The sequence below is a fragment of the Muscardinus avellanarius genome (assembly GCF_963383645.1).
Source record: "Muscardinus avellanarius genome assembly, chromosome: 20".
Taxonomy (NCBI): domain Eukaryota; kingdom Metazoa; phylum Chordata; class Mammalia; order Rodentia; family Gliridae; genus Muscardinus; species Muscardinus avellanarius.
In genome coordinates, this window is record NC_137806.1 from 5,447,535 (window position 1) to 5,465,255 (window position 17,721).

Below are 17,721 nucleotides of genomic sequence, written 5' to 3' on the forward strand. Positions count from 1 at the left end.
ATAACCCGTTCTCATAGGCCGAAGTGAAAACCTCAAAATTCATAGAGCATTATGCACAATACACACAAGAGTTTTGCCTTAGTATAAGAAAAAAATTTACGATAGACTGACAATCCTTTTGGCATCACCGAACAAATAATCTTAAGAGCAGGACCTGAAAATATCACTGTTTCCAAGTCACTTAACGGTGCCCCAAAATTTCAAGGGTGCAGAAATATCCATTGCTCAAAAATTTCACAATGTCTGACAGCTAATAAAATTACCAGGCATGAAAAAAACAGGGAAAATGTATAATAAAGATATAAATCAATCAGTACATTGATTGATGCAGTTATCAGAATTAGCAAAAATAGCCATTCAAAGATGAACTACTTCTGTATTCCATATGTACAAAGAAAAATTAAAAACATAGAAGATATAAAACAGATCCAAGTGTAACTTCCAGAGATAAAAACTTCAGTGTTAATATTAAAATTACGTGGATTTGGATTGACTGCAGATGAGACATTGCAGAAGAAAATATTAATGAATCTGAAGACAGGATGAGGAACAGTGGAAGAGGATTTTAAAAGGGTAAAATGAAATTCGGGAAGCCAGAGGGGAAATTCAGGTGCCGACATATGTGTAACCGGCATCTCTGAAAATGATAAAGACGGAGACTGTTTGAAGAAACAACAGCTACAGTTTTCCCCCATCTGATGAACACTCTCGATCCACAGATCCAAGAAGCGCATCAAAACCCAAGCGCAAGGCTGGGCGTGGTGGGCACGCTTGTAATCCCCGCGCTTGGAAGGCGGAGACAGGAGGATACATATGTTCCCTCTAATATGCCCAAACTAGGAAACACAAAGGATACCAGTGGGACTCCAGATATTGGAGGGGAAATACTAGCTAAGTTTGAATGGAAAGATAGGAGAGGAGAAAGGCCGATCTTGATTAATGAGGGTCTACACCTGAACATGTGTAAAATTATGAATAAGACATGGTTAACCTGGACAACCATTGGTGGGAGGGGGGAAGGGAAAACGGGGGCGGGGGGGGAGAGGGCACCAAATATAGTGTAAATGTATACTATTTATGTTCAATAAAAAATTGTTAAAAAAAGAAAAAAAGAATAATATTAAATAAGCTAACAAAAAAGATCCAATGGAATGATAAGTAATGTCCAATTTATATAGAAGAAGGCAGAAAATTAAGAAACAAAGCGAGGAACAAAAAACAAATGGCAAGATTGGCGGAACATACAACAATTAAATTAAGTAAAAATTACGGTCTGTGTGCCACAATTAACAGGAGGAGAGTGTTGTATTTGATAAAGAGGAAGATAAAACCACATTCCGCTCTCAAGAACTTCATTTAGAATGTGAAGACACAAATAAAAGGTTGAAGAAAGATACGCGGGCCGGGCGTGGTGGCGCACCTTTGTGATCCCAGCATTCAGGAGGCTGAGACTGGAGGGTCGTGGTTCAAGGACAGCCTCAGCTACTTAGTAAGGTCCTTTGCAACTCAGTGAGACCCTGTTATCAAAAATAAAAAGACCAAACCCGCCAAAAAAAAATAAATAAAAATAAAAATACCAAAAACTAGGGCTGGGCGTGTATCTCGGAGGTACAATGCTCCTGGGTTCCATCCCCAGTACCACACACACACAAAAAGAAAGTTATGCCAACACTATTCAAAACAAAGCTAGAGGTATTATATTAATATCAGAAAAGTCAACCGAGAAAAGGGCCAGAGATAAAGTCATTTCATAATAATAAAGAGGTCAACTAATCAGAAGACTATAAAAATCTCAAACCATTATGTGTATAATATGAGACCTTCAAATACTCCAAGCTAGTGACAGAAGGACTAATGTCCACAACTAGAGATGGGATTTCAGTAGCGCTCTCTCTCTCTCTCAATAAATAAAAGAACAAGTAGACAGCAAATCTGTAAGGATATAAAAGCCTTAGCCATCAATATCAATGATTTTAACCTAATTAATATTTATAAAACACTCTAAGAAGAGCAGTGTATACATTATTTTTAAAACGCATACAAAACATTTATTTAAATAGGCCATATTCTGAGCCATAAAACAAGCCTAAATTTTAAAGGATTCCAAATCATGCAAAAATCTATTTTCAAACCTGAGTGATATTAAATTAGAAATCAATAACAAGGAATTTGGGGTGATCATGAAGCAGATAGAAATTAAATAACACACTTCTAAATAACCCATGAATTGAAGAACAAATCAAAAGGAAAATCAGAATTGAAACCCAAAGCAGCACATAAACACTTATAGGATGCTGCTAAACAAATGTGTAGAGAAACTTACTGCATTCAATGCCTGTGCTAGGAGACAGGGAAAGTTTCAAACGAGTAACCTGAGTTTTCATCTTAAGAAACTAAGATCAATGAAAAGAAACAGATTAAACTCAAAATTAGCAATAGATACAATAGATGTTTAAACAGAAAACAATGAAATAGAAAATAAGAAAAAGTGGACAGAAGTCATGAAATGGAAAGCTGGATTTTTTTAGAGGATCGGTAAGAATGATAAATGTACAGGTGGGTTGATAAAAGACACGAATAAATTACCAATATTAGAAATGAGAGTGGGGACTTCATTATGGAACAAGCATGTATTAAAAGGAGAATGTGAATAAAATGAACAATTCAGTCACAATAAATTCTACAGCCTAGACAGAGTGACCAGATTCATTTCAAATACAAACCCTCAAAACTCACTAAAGAAAACATACCCTGCATAACTTTGTATCTATTACATAAAATGAGATGTATAGTTAAGAATCTTCTATCCAGATGGCTTTACTGGTAGATGCCAAATATTGAAGGAACCAGCAGTACCAATTTATAAAAACACTTTTAGGGAATTGAAAAGTACGAGATTTTTTTCCAGTTCATTCTATGAAACCACCATTATCCTGGTACTAGAAACTGAAAAGGTCAAGAAACTCACAGGTCATCTACACCGCGTGAACATAGATGTGAAAATTCTGAAGAAAACATCAGCAAATCAAAAGACAGTAGCCGGGCGTGGTGGCGCACGCCTGTAATCCCCGCGCTTGGGAGGCAGAGACAGGAGGATCACGCAGGTTCGAAGCCAGCCGCGCGTGCTGGCATAGGAGACCCTGTTTCCAAAATGAAAATGTAAAAATAGGTCTGGGAGTGTAGCCCGGAGGTAGAAGGGCTTCCAGGAACCCCAGTACCACCAAAAAAAAAAAAAAAAAAAAAGACAGTATACAAAAAAGCAATTGCAGCCTGACTAAATGCGCTTGTCTCAGGACTGAAGATTGGTTTAAAACATCTGAAGATCGATCGAGATATTTTACCATGGATAGTAGGCAGGGGGGGAAATGCCCCAAAATATTAACACGATGATCTCTGGAAGTTGTGAATATGTATGTTATATGGTCAGGGGGCAGTAAGATTTCAGCTATAATTAAGGTCGTTGATCATCTAAGTTTGAGATAGAGGTCATTCCAGTTTCTCCAGCTGAGGCTAACACAGGCTCGGAGTCCTCCTGCTGGGAGGACATGGGAGAGTCCTGAAGAAGACGTGACGGTGGTTTTGAAGATGGCAGAGACTCACAAATGAAGGAATACTAGGTGGAAGAGAAAAGGAAACAGATGTTCCCAAAAGAAGGAGTATGGATAGCCTGCCAATAGGTCAACCGTCACCTGCAGAGACTTGTTGCAGGTTTCTGACGCCCAAATCATAATAGGAAAATTGGTTTCATTTTAGGTCATTAAGTTCATGAGTTGTGTTATAGCAGCAATAAGAAATGCATATACCTTCTCTTAAAAAGTAAAGAAGAAAAGTTATATTATCTCAATAAGTGCTATTTTTTAAACAAAATCCAACTCTTGCCCCTGATTTTAAAAAGACTCTGCAAAGTAGGAATGCATACAAGTTTCTTCTACCTGATAAAGGACATCTATGAAAAGCCAGTAGCTAACAAACATCACATTTAATGTTGGAAAACAGAATGCATTTTCTCTACGATCAGGAGCAAGAGAAGGACTCAGCTCTCCTGGCCGCATCCAGCATCGTCTGGGAAGCTCTAGGTATTGCCTCCAGGCAGCCAGAGGCAGTAAGAGGCATCCAGATGAGAAAAGCAGTACAACTGTCTTCCTTTGACATCACCTTGAAGTAGTCAAGGTTCTTTAGAGAAGCAGAATAGGGCGTGTACAAAGGAGAGGAGAGTACGGAAGTCAGTTCACGTGATTGCAGAAGCCAAGAAGCCCCATGATGCGCCATCTGTGAACTGGAGAACTGGGGAAGGCAGTGCTGGAATTCAGTCTGAGTTCACAAGTCTGAGGACCAAGCCTCTGGTGGAAGATTCTGGAGTCTGAAAGCCCAGGAACAGGTGCCAGCTCTCACAGAGCAGGAGCCGATGGATGCTCCAGCTCAAGAAAATAGGAAGTGTCCGTCCTCCACCTTTCTGCTGTCTTTAAACCTTCAATGTCTTGGCTGTTGCCTGACTACCTTTTTGAGGGAGGATTTTCTTTACTCGGGCCACTAATTTATCAAATGCTATCTGTTCCAGAGACACCCTCACAAATATACCCAGGAATAATGTTTTCTGATTATATGAGTATCCCCTAGCCAAGTTGACACATAAAATTGATCATCACATATATAGAAAATTCTATTGAGGCCGGGCGTGGTGGCGCACGCTTGTAATCCCTGCGCTTGGGAGGCAGAGACAGGAGGATCGCGCAGGTTCGAAGCCAGCCACGCGCGCTGGTTTTGGAGACCCTGTTTCCAAATAGAAATGTAAAAATAGGTCTGGGAGTGTAGCCCGCAGGTAGAAGGGCTTCCAGGAACCCCAGTACCACCAAAAAAAAAAAAAAAAAGAAAGAAAATTCTATTGAGCTCAAGTGTGGTGGCACACGCCTGTAAGTCCACTAGTTGGGAGGTTGGGATAGGAAGAGCACAGGTTCAAAAGCAGCCTCAGCAACTTAGTGAGACCCTGTTTCAAGATTTAAAAAATGAAAATAAAAATAGGCCTAGGGGTGTAGCTCAGAGGTAGAATGCCCCTGGATTCAATCCCCAGTATTTCCCCCTACACACACACACACACACACACACACACACACACTCACACACACACATCTATTGAATATTTATTTATTTTTGTGGTACTAGGGATGGAGTTGCAAAGGGCCTCACTTAAGTAGCTGAGGCTGTCCATGAATCGCAGTCCTCCCATCTCAGCCTCCCGGGTGCTGGGATTACAAGTGTGCGCCACCACGCCCAGCTCTATTGAATCTAGAATGAGATCTAGAACTTATAAATAAGTGTGGTTGCAGGATCAGTATATTCAATTGCACATCTGTAAAGAAGCAATGTACCATCAGAAACCAACCTTGCAAAATACTATTTACAATCAAAACAATATGAAATACATAGGGATATGTCTAACAAAAAAATTGTGAAATACACAGGGTTGTATCTAACAGCAGTATGTGAAAGACCTGTGCATTGAAAACTATGAGATATTGATGGAAAAAATAAATAAACTACAAATAAATTGGAAAAAATATTCTATGCTCATGGAGTAGAGATGTCAACTGAGTTTATCATCAATCTATAGATTCAACTCAATTCCTACTAATGTCTCAGTCTTTTTCTTAACACAAATTGACAAACTAATTCTAAAATTCGTGTTATCCTCCCCCCCCAAATTAAAGTTAGAATACCATAGCAATACATGCATGCCTCTATTTATAGCAGCACAGTCCACAGAACCAAATTATGGAACCAACCCGGATGTCTGTCAACAGACAAATGAATGAGGAAGATGTCCTATATACACACGAAATTTTACTCAACCATAAAGAAGAACAAAATTGTGTCATTTGCAGGACAATAGATGGAACTAGAAAACATTAGACTACGTGAAATCAGCTAGTCTCAGAAAGCCAAGGGCTGTGTTTTCTCTCATATATGGAAGGTAGAGAGAAAATTGGAAAGAAAGGGAACCTTATGAAAATGAGGAGAGAGAGCAGTAGAGGAGCGGAAGAGGATCAGGGGAGGAAGGAAGAGATGAAAAAAGGAGGCTTGTAGAATTAAACAGACCTAATAATATGATGTCCACATATGAAAGTACGACTATTACTAGCCTTACTAATTTGTATGTGGAGGGAGGAGGTTAGCAGCATGGGGCCAGGAGGGAAGCACAGGAAGAGATGTTGTGTGCATACTTGAATGTACCACTTTTAACCCCACTACAGTGTATAATTATACGGTACCAGTAAAATTATGAAATAAAATGGACATGCAAAGAACCTAGTAAGTAGACCAGGCGTGGTGGCACATGCTTGTAATCCCAGTACTTGGGAGGCTGAGACAGGAGAATCGCAGGTTCGAAGCCAGCCTCGGCAACTTAGCGAGGCTCTCAGCAACCTAGTGAGACCCCGTTTCCAAATAAGAAGTTTAAAAATTGGGCTAGGGATGTAGCTTGAAGGTAGAATGCCTCTGGGTTCAACACCCAGTACCAAAACAAAACAAAACAAAACAAAAACTAGTAAGTTAAAACAACTTTGAGACAAAAACAGAGTTGGAGGGCATATGCTATCTGATTTAAGACTATTAAGCTAGGCATGGTGGTACATTCCTACAACTCGGTTCTTGAAAAGTCAAGATAGGAGATTGCAGGTTCACAGCCAGCCTCAGCAACTTAGAGAGACCCTCAGAAATGTAAAAAGACCCTGTTTCAAAATAAAAAAAATAAAAGGGTTAGGGGTATAGGTCGGAAGTAGTATGACCCTGGGTTCAACCCCCAGTACAAAAAAAAATGGTTTAAGATTATTATAAAGCCACAATAATTGAGATAGTTATCATTATAAAGATAAACAAGCAGGGTGTGGGGGTGCACACTTGTAATCCCCGCGTTTGGGAGGCGGAGACAGGAGGATCGCGCAGGTTTGAAGCCAGCGGTGCTGGCTTAAGAGATCCTGTTTCCCGTAGGTAGAAGGGTTTCCAGGAACTCCAGTACCACAAAAAATAAATAAATAAATAAATAAATAAATAAATAAATAAATAATAAAACAAACAAAACCAGGCGTGGTGACTAACACTTGTAATCCCAGTCCTTGGGAGGCTGAGACAGGAGGATTGCATAGGTTTGAAGACAGCCTCAGCTACTTAGGCTCTCAGCAACTTAGTGAGACCCTGTTTCCAAATAAAATAGAAAATAGGTCTGGGAGTACAGCCCAGAGGTGGAAAGCCTCTGGGTTCCATCCCCAGCACCAGACACTCAAAAAAATATAAACAAGTAAACAGTGAAACATAATAGAAAGTTCAGATATAGTCTCGTCTATTTATAGCCAATTTTTTAGAGGCACAAACTCAATTTTGTGAAAACAGTCTTTCAATTAAGTGGTTCCAAAGCAATGGGAATTTTGACACTAAACTACATGATATATAAAAGAACAACTGATAAATTGGACTTCATTAAATTTATACTGAACATAGGGCTCACCAAAAAAGAGAGAGAGAGCTGGTAAAAAGCATATTACAAAAAGATGCTTCACATCCCAAGTCACTAGGAAATACCACTACATAGTTATCAGAATGGCTAGAATTCTGGTACTGACAACATCAAATGCTGTCAGGGACATGGAGCAACAGATATGCCTGTTCTTGGTCAATGAGGATGCAAAATGGCATGGCCACTTTGGGAGACCATCTAGTGGACTTAGAAAACTAAAATAGTTTTCTCTTATGATACAGCAAATGCTCTTTAAGTTAAAGTGATTTTATTACTCTCTCCATTTTGAAATTGAAATCAAAATTTTCATAGCCCAGTGAAACTGAAAAGCTGAACTCAATCAGGACCTAAACATTATTCCAAAACTTGCAAGGCTGAACCCACATAGAACCTAAACACGATTGGAGACTTTGTAGCATGAGATCCCACTCACTGGGGTGTAGATGCACCCCTGTGCTCCATAACACTGGACTCTGGCCTTAATGAACTCCAGCCTCCGGGTCCTCTTGCCACAGTGAGAGATGTCAGTGACCCTAGAGCGAGCCAGAGTCCCCGGTACCCTGGTGGCTCACCTCTGTGCAAGTGTTGGCTGCAAGTTCATCTGGTGGGAAAGAAGAGGAGCTACGGTAAAAAAAACAAAAAACAAAAAAAACAACGAGCTCCCCATGTGGCCCCACGCACACTTAGCTTGCAGTAGGAACTATGCATGCTAATGAGTTACTTTTCATATTAATTATGCAAGTGTTCATCAAGCATCCCTTACATGACTGTCGGGCGCAGTGACGACTCTTACACGATCTTCCTCAAGCAGTTTTATTACCCCAGGTTCTTTTACAGTTCCCGTAAATCTTCTTCCCGTAAATCTTCTCCCGTCGATCTCCTCCCCCCAGAAATCTTCCCCTTATATAGAGCCCAACAGCCAATCAGCAGACTGTTCACGTGCACAACTCATGGCAACAGCCAGTCCATTGGCTGTTGCCCTATGGCATGCGGTGTTCCCGTGTATCTCATGCTCTTGTCGTCACTTCCTGAAAGCTGTTTACCACCTAAGTGCTCTGGGGAACTTCCGCTCAGCGCCATCTTAGCTCTCGGACTTATTGGCTGATGGGCGGGGCCCGTCACAGTTCCCCCTTTTTTGTTTTTTCAGACAGGAGAGGACAGAGGACTCAACCCCTGTATGTTTGGAAGGGGCTTCTAGGCCCACCACCTTTTGCCAGGGACGGGACAAGAATCAGTGGCAACCCGTATGCAGTTGAGCATGCCCTCCTCGGGATGCACCCTCCCGGGGTCCCGAGTGCAGTCCTAGCTGGCATCCTGTCATTAAGACTTTCCCATCGCCGCAAGCCATATTTGAGGGGATTGTCCCAACTCCATGGCTGCAAATGCCTGAGCTATGAGCACTTGATCTGTAGCGCGCTGACGGATTAGTTTTCTAAGACAGTAGAGACATAAGATACACAGTAAGACCAGACAGAGACCAAGAGCACCCAGTCCAGCCCACTCTTTTAAATGACGAGCTGCTTGTTGGATCCAGGACATCAAGGTGCGGGCCATCACCGGGTCAACTCGAGTAGTATTGGTTTTGATGATCTCCAACCGCAACTGTTTTATCAAATTGTCAAATTTCGATGACCAGTTATCTGTAGGATATGCAGAAAGCTCGCGAGAAAGATTAGCGGCAATAGACGCGTTATCATTAATCATGACAAGGGGAGCTAAATCCGTGCAACTGCCATTTATCCCACAAAGAAGCCACAGATCAAATGGGTTAGAATGAAAGGCCATGGTCGGGCTCTGATAAGTAAAATTATAACCTGCAAAAGTAGAATTTGCTCCTGTGCCAATTTTAGGGGAAAAGGTAAAAGGATTAAGCGGGGAAAAACTTGAGCAGAATGACTCAAAGGCAATGGAAAAGGAAAAGCAGTCAGAAGCCCCCATTGTGGATCAATCCAAGTATTGGCCAGGATTTAAGGTGGCTCTAACTAAATTTTGCCAGTCTCCTGGGGTCATGGCATAGCGATGTAAACTCTCTATTATTGCTATATTGAAAGCAGCTGACGACCCATATGTGCGAACTGACTCTGCGAGATGCTTTAATCAGTTCAACAGCTTTCACTTGTTTAACGTTCCTCTTTTATACCGTCTAAAGCTGCCTGGCCCTCCTGCACAAATTTTCTAAAGCGCCTTTCTTCCAAACAGGCACGAATCAGCCGAAAAAGCGGCCGAGTCCCTCCTGTAACAATACCTTGTTCTTCGGCGCGTTCTACGTCTCTTCCCAATTTATCCCAGCTTGCTAAAGAAAGATTCCCTGATACTGTAAACCATGGCGCTACCCTATCTATTTGTTCGAGAAAATCTTGTATTGTCTTGTCCCTAAGCTTTAGGCCTCTACTTTTCAACAAAGCTTTCAATGCTTTATGCTACGGGTGAGATGGACTATTTCCCATCTTGTCGAATCAGGACCAGCCCGATTCTCTAACTTGCTTACACTAAAAAATATCCTCCTTAATGGAGCCCCCTTTGATCGGGGAAATAACTTGCTTACACTAAAAAATATCCTCCTTAATGGAGCCCCCTTTGATCGGGGAAAATAACCCTCCGTAAACGGAGCCTCCTCCTCCCTTTTCGGAGTCAAAGGAGTACTTACCAGCTAGCTGCCCTGGACTGCCGAGGTTCTGATCAAAGCGAAGTTCCCCGTACGGGCCACCACTTGTCGGGCGCAGTGACGACTCTTACACGATCTTCCTCAAGCAGTTTTATTACCCCAGGTTCTTTTACAGTTCCCGTAAATCTTCTTCCCGTAAATCTTCTCCCGTCGATCTCCTCCCCCCAGAAATCTTCCCCTTATATAGAGCCCAACAGCCAATCAGCAGACTGTTCACGTGCACAACTCATGGCAACAGCCAGTCCATTGGCTGTTGCCCTATGGCATGCGGTGTTCCCGTGTATCTCATGCTCTTGTCGTCACTTCCTGAAAGCTGTTTACCACCTAAGTGCTCTGGGGAAATTCCGCTCAGCGCCATCTTAGCTCTCGGACTTATTGGCTGATGGGCGGGGCCCGTCACACATGACCAGCACTGTGCCAGGCACGGAGGGTACAATAGAAAATCAAGAGAACATGTCCTCATGGGACGTTCCGTTACGGTGGGGTGGGCAAGAAAGAGGCAGAAATCATTGGGTGGTTTGATAAAACTAAAGCAGGACAAAGGACACAAGAAAGACTCCGTCGTGGTGACATTAGACGCGGTGGTCAGGGAAGGCCCGTCTCAGCCAGGGCCCGTGAGCTCAGAAGTGAAGACCAGATGAAGTTGGCTTTAGAAGCATCTGGGGGAAGCGAAAGCAGAAAACTCAGCAGAGCTGCAGCCGCGCTCTGAAGCTTACTGGGAGGGCAGAGGAGCGGGAGAGAAGAGGGATGAGAAAGGCATGCCGCAAAGAAACCCAGGGACACGAAGGAGCGGTTCACGAGGCGGGTGGTCTGTGTGTAACTGTCTCACCTGTGACCGCAGGAGAGGAGAACAAAGCCAGTCTCCTGGAGCTCGGAGCCGTGGAGCCTTTGGCCAAGCTGCTCACCCACGAGGACAAGATTGTGAGAAGAAACGCCACTATGATATTTGGAATCCTGGCTTCTAACAGTAAGTGCCACTCTGGACGGAAATCAAATGATCTCCTGTAGTGCAATGTCTTTTTTAAAAAAATGTCGTTTAAATTTTATTTAAGCTGACTTTCATGTTGACAAAAAATTTTACATCAGTATAATTCAATGAATGATTTCAGATTGGAGAGAGGGTTACTGGGGACGGAACCCAGGGGCATTCTACCTCTGAGCTACACCTCCAGCCCTTTTTTATTATTATTATTTTAAGACAAGTTCTCACTTGAGTGCTTTGTAAGTCGCTGAGGCTGGCCTTGAACCAATATCTTCCTGTCTCAGCCTCCCAAGCACTGGGATTACAGGCATGTCGCACCATGCCCAGGTTGGTTTCAGATTTTAAGGGATTTTTTTTTTTCCGTACTGGGGATTGAACCCAGGGGCATTCTAACTTGGAATTACACCTCCAGCCCTATTTTTTATTCTTCATTTTTAAAACAGGGTCTCACTAAGTTGTGAAGGGCCTCACTAAGTAGCTGAGGCTGGCTGCAAACTTGCAGACCTCCTGTCTCAGCTTCCCACACCTGGCTTAAGGGATATTTTTTAAAATATAAAAACATATGCAGATATATACATATAAAAGCTCCTCTCAAAGTTGTTGATGTAGTACATCCCAGTCTTATAATTGGGGTGAACAAGCATTAACTCTTAAAAGATTATTCAGCTTAATTTAGAATAATGTTTTTTGCCTGTCTACATGTAAATTATAATTCCTATGTATTTCCTAATAGAGGAAGCCAAGAGGAAAGTTTTGAAAATTTGATTTTTTGAAACAGCAAACTATTGTTTTCTAAAAATAAACTCAGATATGTGTATTTACTCTTAAATCAGATCTATTACTTGCTTAGAATATTTTCATATATTTTACATGGTGGCTCTGGGCGTAGTTTTGCCGCAGGATGGGAACATTTATGGGGAATGGACATCCCATCGCCCTTGATGATGATAATGCTAGTTGACACTTACATGGAACGGTTCTAAGTGCTCTTTGGATACTGAATCACTTAATCCTAACAAACGGCCCTGCAAGGTAGGTGCTGTCCTGACCATGATGACGGTGATTGTCCTGGTGATTGAACCCAGGGCTGCCCTACCTCTGAGTGGCACTCTTGGTCATGTTTTATTTTGAAACAGGATCTCACTAAGTTGCTGAGGCTGGCCTTGAACCTGCACTCCTCCCATCTCAGCCTCCCAAGTACCAGGATTACAAGTGTGCACCACTACACCCAACGCAGGTGCTACTGTTATTCCTATCACATACGAGGCAGCCAAAGCATAGAGTGCAGCAATCATCTGTGTCATGAGACTTGCGCAAACATATCTCAGGATTGCCTGTGCCATGATTCTGTGTTGGCACCATATGGAATATCCGGAAGCCAAAAGAGGAGGAAGCTTCTAACCAAAAAAAAGAGGGAAACTTTAAATGTCTTGGGTGTTTTTCTGTTCACACACCATGGAATCTGAGAGCAAAGGTATTCTAACACCTATTGTGTAACTCATTTAGAAGTTAAGAGAGACCTCTGGAAGCGTTAGGTAACGCGCCTGAGGTGGAGCAGAACCAAGGCACAAGGTCAACGTGGAAATGCATTCGGACCCATAGCTGTCTAGTCCTTCCGCCCATCACATCACTCTTGGTCCTCACCACACGCGTGTGCCACGTCTGTCCTTACCACATGCGTGTGCCACGTCAGCTTCTTTTTCTAAGTGCTTTTGGGGAGGATACATCTCAGTTGAAGAGCAGAATTGTAATTCGCTGTTTATATTTATGTTTTCCAATTTAACGATTAGGTCTTCATGACTTCCTTTTTACAATTGTTAATCTATATTATTCATTTTTTATTTACTTATGATCATCTTTCAATATAGAAGGTGCTTATAACCTGTGAAGGTCTCCAGGTTGCTTGCAAAATGTTTCAGAGCAGGGTGTATAAACTGAATGTCGTAGCCGGGCCTGGTGGCGCACGCTTGTAAACCCAGCATGTGGGAGGCTGAGACTGGAGGACTGTGGTTCGTGGACAGCCTCAGCTACTTAGTGAGGCCCTCTGCAACTCAGTGAGACTCTGTTTCAGAATAAAGAAAGAAAAAATAGGGCAGGGGGTGTAGCTCGGAGGTTGAATGCCCTCGGGTTCCATCCCCAGACCTGCAAAAAAAAAAAAAAAAAAAAAAAAAAAATTGAGTGTCATGAGTTTCTTCCTGTCTCGGTCCCCTCAGGACTGGGATTATAAACATGCACCACCAAGTCTAGCACTCCTCTTCTCTTCCTCCTTTTTTTCTGAATGATGGAGCTTTTAACCTGTGTCCAGGTGCTATCATTTAGGACAGGCATTTAAATTACTTTGCTAAGCTAAAATGGAACTATTGTGCTCTTTCACCCACCAGTATGCATTTAGTTCAATGGGGCTGTAAAAGTTACTCGCTTAATGAAGTCAGCTCAGGAAAAGTTCTTTAGAATCCACGTGAAAAGCAGGCTTGGTAGGCAGACTTGACGTTACCTGAGGCAATCTGAGGAACTTTCCGTCTCAGGAAGACAGTGATGGAGAGTACACAAGATCGAGACTAAATCTGATGAAGCCGGGCGTGGTGGGGCACGCGTGTAATCCCAGTAGTTGGGAGGCTGAGACAGGAGGATCCAGGTTCATGGCCAGCCTCAGCTACTTAGTGAGGTCCTCTGCAACTCAGTGAGACCCTGTTTCAAAATAAAGAGTAAAAAAAAAAATCAGGCTGGGGGTGTAGCTCAGAGATAGAATGCCCCTAGGTTCAATCCCCAGCACCACACACACAAAAAGAATAAATTAGATGGCCAAAGCTGGGTGCGGTAGCACACACCTGTAATCCCAGTACTTGGGAGGCCAAGACAGGAGGATCACAGTTTCAGAGTCAGCCTCAGCATCTTAGTGAGGCCTTCAGCAGCTTACTGAGACCCTGTTTCAAGTTGGAAAAAAAATAAAATAGGGCTAAGGGTGTACCTCAAGGGTAGAACACCCCTGGGTACAATCTCTCTCTCTCTCTCTCTCTCTCTCTCTCTCTCTCTCTCTCTCTCTCTCTCTCTCTCTCTCAATGGAAGCAGACTGCAGAAAGGTATTCCAGGAAGAGACACTGCCAGCCCCGAAGCAACTAAGCTGCAGGCCGCAGCCCATTTGGCCAGATCATGTTCTTGCTCAACCACAAGTCAGTGTTGCCAGATCTGGGAGTGTTCTTTGTTGAAAAGCAAAGGTCACAGCCAGGCTTGGAGGAGTGTGCCTGTAAGCCCAGTACTTGGGAGGCTGAGGCAGGGCGGCCACAGGGTTGAGGAGCCTCCACAATTTAGTGAGCTACTCAGAAACCTTGTTTCAAAACAAAAATTAAAAGACTGAGTGGTGTAGCTCAGAGGAAGAATGACCCTGGGTTCAATCCCCAGTGATATATATATATATGGACAGAGATCAATACTGTACTTAGAGTGATGGAAACAGCAGCTTAGCCATTCATTTTGCTGATTTAACCTCAAGAAAAGGAAGATTCTTTGAACATTCTGGTATCAAAAAGCAGAATAACAAATGGATCCGCTAGGTCACCAGTTTCACGAGCAAACTTCAGTGAACTGGAATTGCCCATTGATCTGTGAGGAAGTGGGTTAGAGGATCAACTACCGAAGCATTGCCGACCGTCTCTTGCCATTCGGGCTAAATTCAGATCTAGACGTCCAGAGCATGGAGAAACCTCTGGTGACAACTTGTATCTTGTTTGGGCAGGCCGAGGTGAGTGCAGGAGACACAGGGCACCAAGGCGTCTCCCTGTGGGAACCAATCACACAGAGGAACAGGAGGAGCCGAGTGTACACAGCAGGGCCGTTCTCCTCAGTGTTGCAGAAGAAAATTCTGGAGTCTATGGAAGTGTTTTGCATATCACTCGGGAAATGTACTTGGACGTCTAAAAGCCCAGAAATATTTTTTTCAAGCATGCAAAAATAGGAGACTTTGGCATAACTTTCACAAAATTCCTTCCAGGCCATACAGACTGGACTTGAACCACGCTCCACAGGGAGAGTGCGGGCTGTTCAGTGCACCCGAGGGATTGGAGAGTTGTGCACGGCCGTTATTTCCCAGTCAGTGGAGGAAAGGCACTTTTATTTATTTCACTTTTAATATACCTTTGTTGGCGCACTGGAGCCTCACAGCAGAATGCAGTGCAGAGGGAGGAGCGCACGCGCACAGCACTTGGTGAGCCTCCAGCCTGTAGAATGACGCCCCACCTTGGGACACTACTTTTCCGAGGGTGACTCTTATTTTGTATTCCGAGTCTGTTCACCTGCATACAGCCAGCTGTGATTTCGCTGGACCTCTTTTAGCCACTTTGAACAGAAACAAAAAAAAAGCAGAAGTTTTGAAGGGTTAGCAGAGAAGTCGCAGTGGAGTGTGCGAGCACGTCGGCAGTGAATGCGGAAGGACGCATCGGGGTACCAACTGCTTCTGGTGATGCAGTGACTTCTCCATGTCTCTCACAATGGCAATTTTGGCTCATAGATGAAGGCAACTGAGCAAGAAGAGAAATCACAAAACTCAAGAGTCAGAGATGCCTTATTTCTCAGCAAACTAGGATAATAATAAGAAAGGAGCAGGGGCGTACCTGCGTTGTCTTAATTAACCTACTATCAATCACGCAAAAGTCAACTTTATAGCAGTTAGTATGCTTACCTTTAAGAATTTGGGGCATTTTCAAGCGTTAAATAGAATTTCAGCAATCCACATATATTAAGTAAAATAAGCCGGCGTAATTCTTTAGTTTCATTCTGTAGCATTGTTATGAAAAGCAAAATTTAAAATATCCTCCCAACGAATACAAAAGAATACTCTCATAAAACTAACCAGTGTCAGGCACAGTAACTCAGCTTCACTGGCACGTTTCCAGGGACATTTTTCACTCTAATGGCTGTCACTTTTCATGTCTGAAAGGTAACAGAACTCAACGGTGAAGAGGCAGAGGCTGTTGTCTGTGTGAGGTCAGACCGACCTGGACCTGTCCCAACCTCTTGCTTGCTGTGTGATTTTGGACCACAATCTCCTTGTCCACAAAATTAGATATTAATTGTATCCTATCTCTTAAAGAATGCTCAAATAGACATTGTCATTACTTTTAATAAACATCCATGTCCTGTTTCTTCCTTTGTAGACGATGTTAAAAAATTGTTAAGGGAACTGGACGTCATGAATTCTGTGATTGCCCAGCTCGCTCCAGAAGGTAACTGCATATTATATCTGTTTCAAAGATTGAACAGATTTCTTTTTACATTTTTTGTTTATTTATTTTTATGGTACTGGGGATTGAACCCAGCAGCATTCTACCTCTGAGCTATACCCTCAGCCCTGTTTTATTTATGTTTTGAAACAGGGTCTTGCTAAATTGCTGAGACTGGCTTCAAACCTATGATCCTCCTGTCTCAGACTCCCAAGTACTAGGATTACATGTGTGTGTCACCATGCTCGGCTTCTTTTTACATTTTATTATTGAGAAATAATATTTCATATTGAAAAAAAGTTTATGACTTAACACATGTAAATTGTTAAAACTCATAAACCACAGCTTGGTTTTAATAATATAAAAAGGTGGGCTGGAAGCAAGATCTATGGAGTTTTGGTTTTCTTTTTTTAATATGCTTTTATTTGTGCATTATAGTCTCACATCCTAATGTAAATCGTGTTGACATTTGACACACATGCACCGGAGTCTAAAGAGAAAGCCTACAGAACGGGAGATGACCTTTGCCAGCTGTCTCTCTGATAGATGACTGATATCTAAAATATACATAGAACTTAAAAGACTTTACACTAAGCCGGGCGTGGTGGCGCACACTTGTCATCCCCGCGCTTGGGAGGCAGAGACAGGAGGATCGTGCAGGTTCGAAGCCAGCCGCGCGCGCTGGCTTAGGAGACCCTGTTTCCAAATTAAAAATGTAAAAATAGGTCTGGGAGTGTAGCCCGGAGGTAGAAGGGCTTCCAGGAACCCCAGTACCACCAAAAAAAAAAAAAAAAGACTTTACACTAAAAAATCAACAAATGGGCATCTGAACTAGACACTACACAAAGAAGAGATACAAATGGCCAATAAATACATGAAAAAATGTTCCAGATCATTAGCAGTCATGGAGATGCAAATCAAAACTACACTGAGATTCCATTTAATGCCAATAAAATAACAATCATCAAGAAGTCAAAAAACAATAAATGTTGGAGGATCCAGGGAAATTGGAACTCTTCTGTACTGTTGATGGGATTGCAAATTAGTTAAGCTGTTATGGAGATCAGTGTGGCGATTCCTCAAAAACTGGGAAATGGATCCGCCATATGATCCAGCTATTCCACTCCTGGGTATTTTCCAAAGAGACTGAAATCAGAAAATTACAATAATATTTGTATAACCATTTTCATAGCAGCAAAATTCACAATGGCCATATTACAGAAACAACCTAGGTGTCCATCAACAAATGAATTGATTACAAGATGTGGGATAGCTACACAATGGAATTCTACCCAGCAATAAAGAGTTTTGGTTTTCAAAGCATATTTTAAAGTAGGAGTTGCATAAGCAT

General features: G+C 42.4%; 1 protein-coding gene across 2 annotated transcripts in view; it reads left to right on the top strand.

Annotated features, from left to right (window-relative positions):
- The window catches only part of ARMC3 (armadillo repeat containing 3), a gene marked incomplete at both ends in the record, with an annotated part of 97,507 nt that overhangs the window by 8,419 nt on the left and 71,367 nt on the right, over window positions 1–17,721 (top strand). For both annotated transcript variants that reach the window (XM_080716880.1, XM_080716881.1), the window contains 2 exons: window positions 11,014–11,139; window positions 16,305–16,373. In XM_080716880.1, coding sequence (XP_080573006.1) covers window positions 11,014–11,139; window positions 16,305–16,373 — 195 coding nt within the window. The remainder of the gene's footprint in view (window positions 1–11,013; window positions 11,140–16,304; window positions 16,374–17,721) is intronic.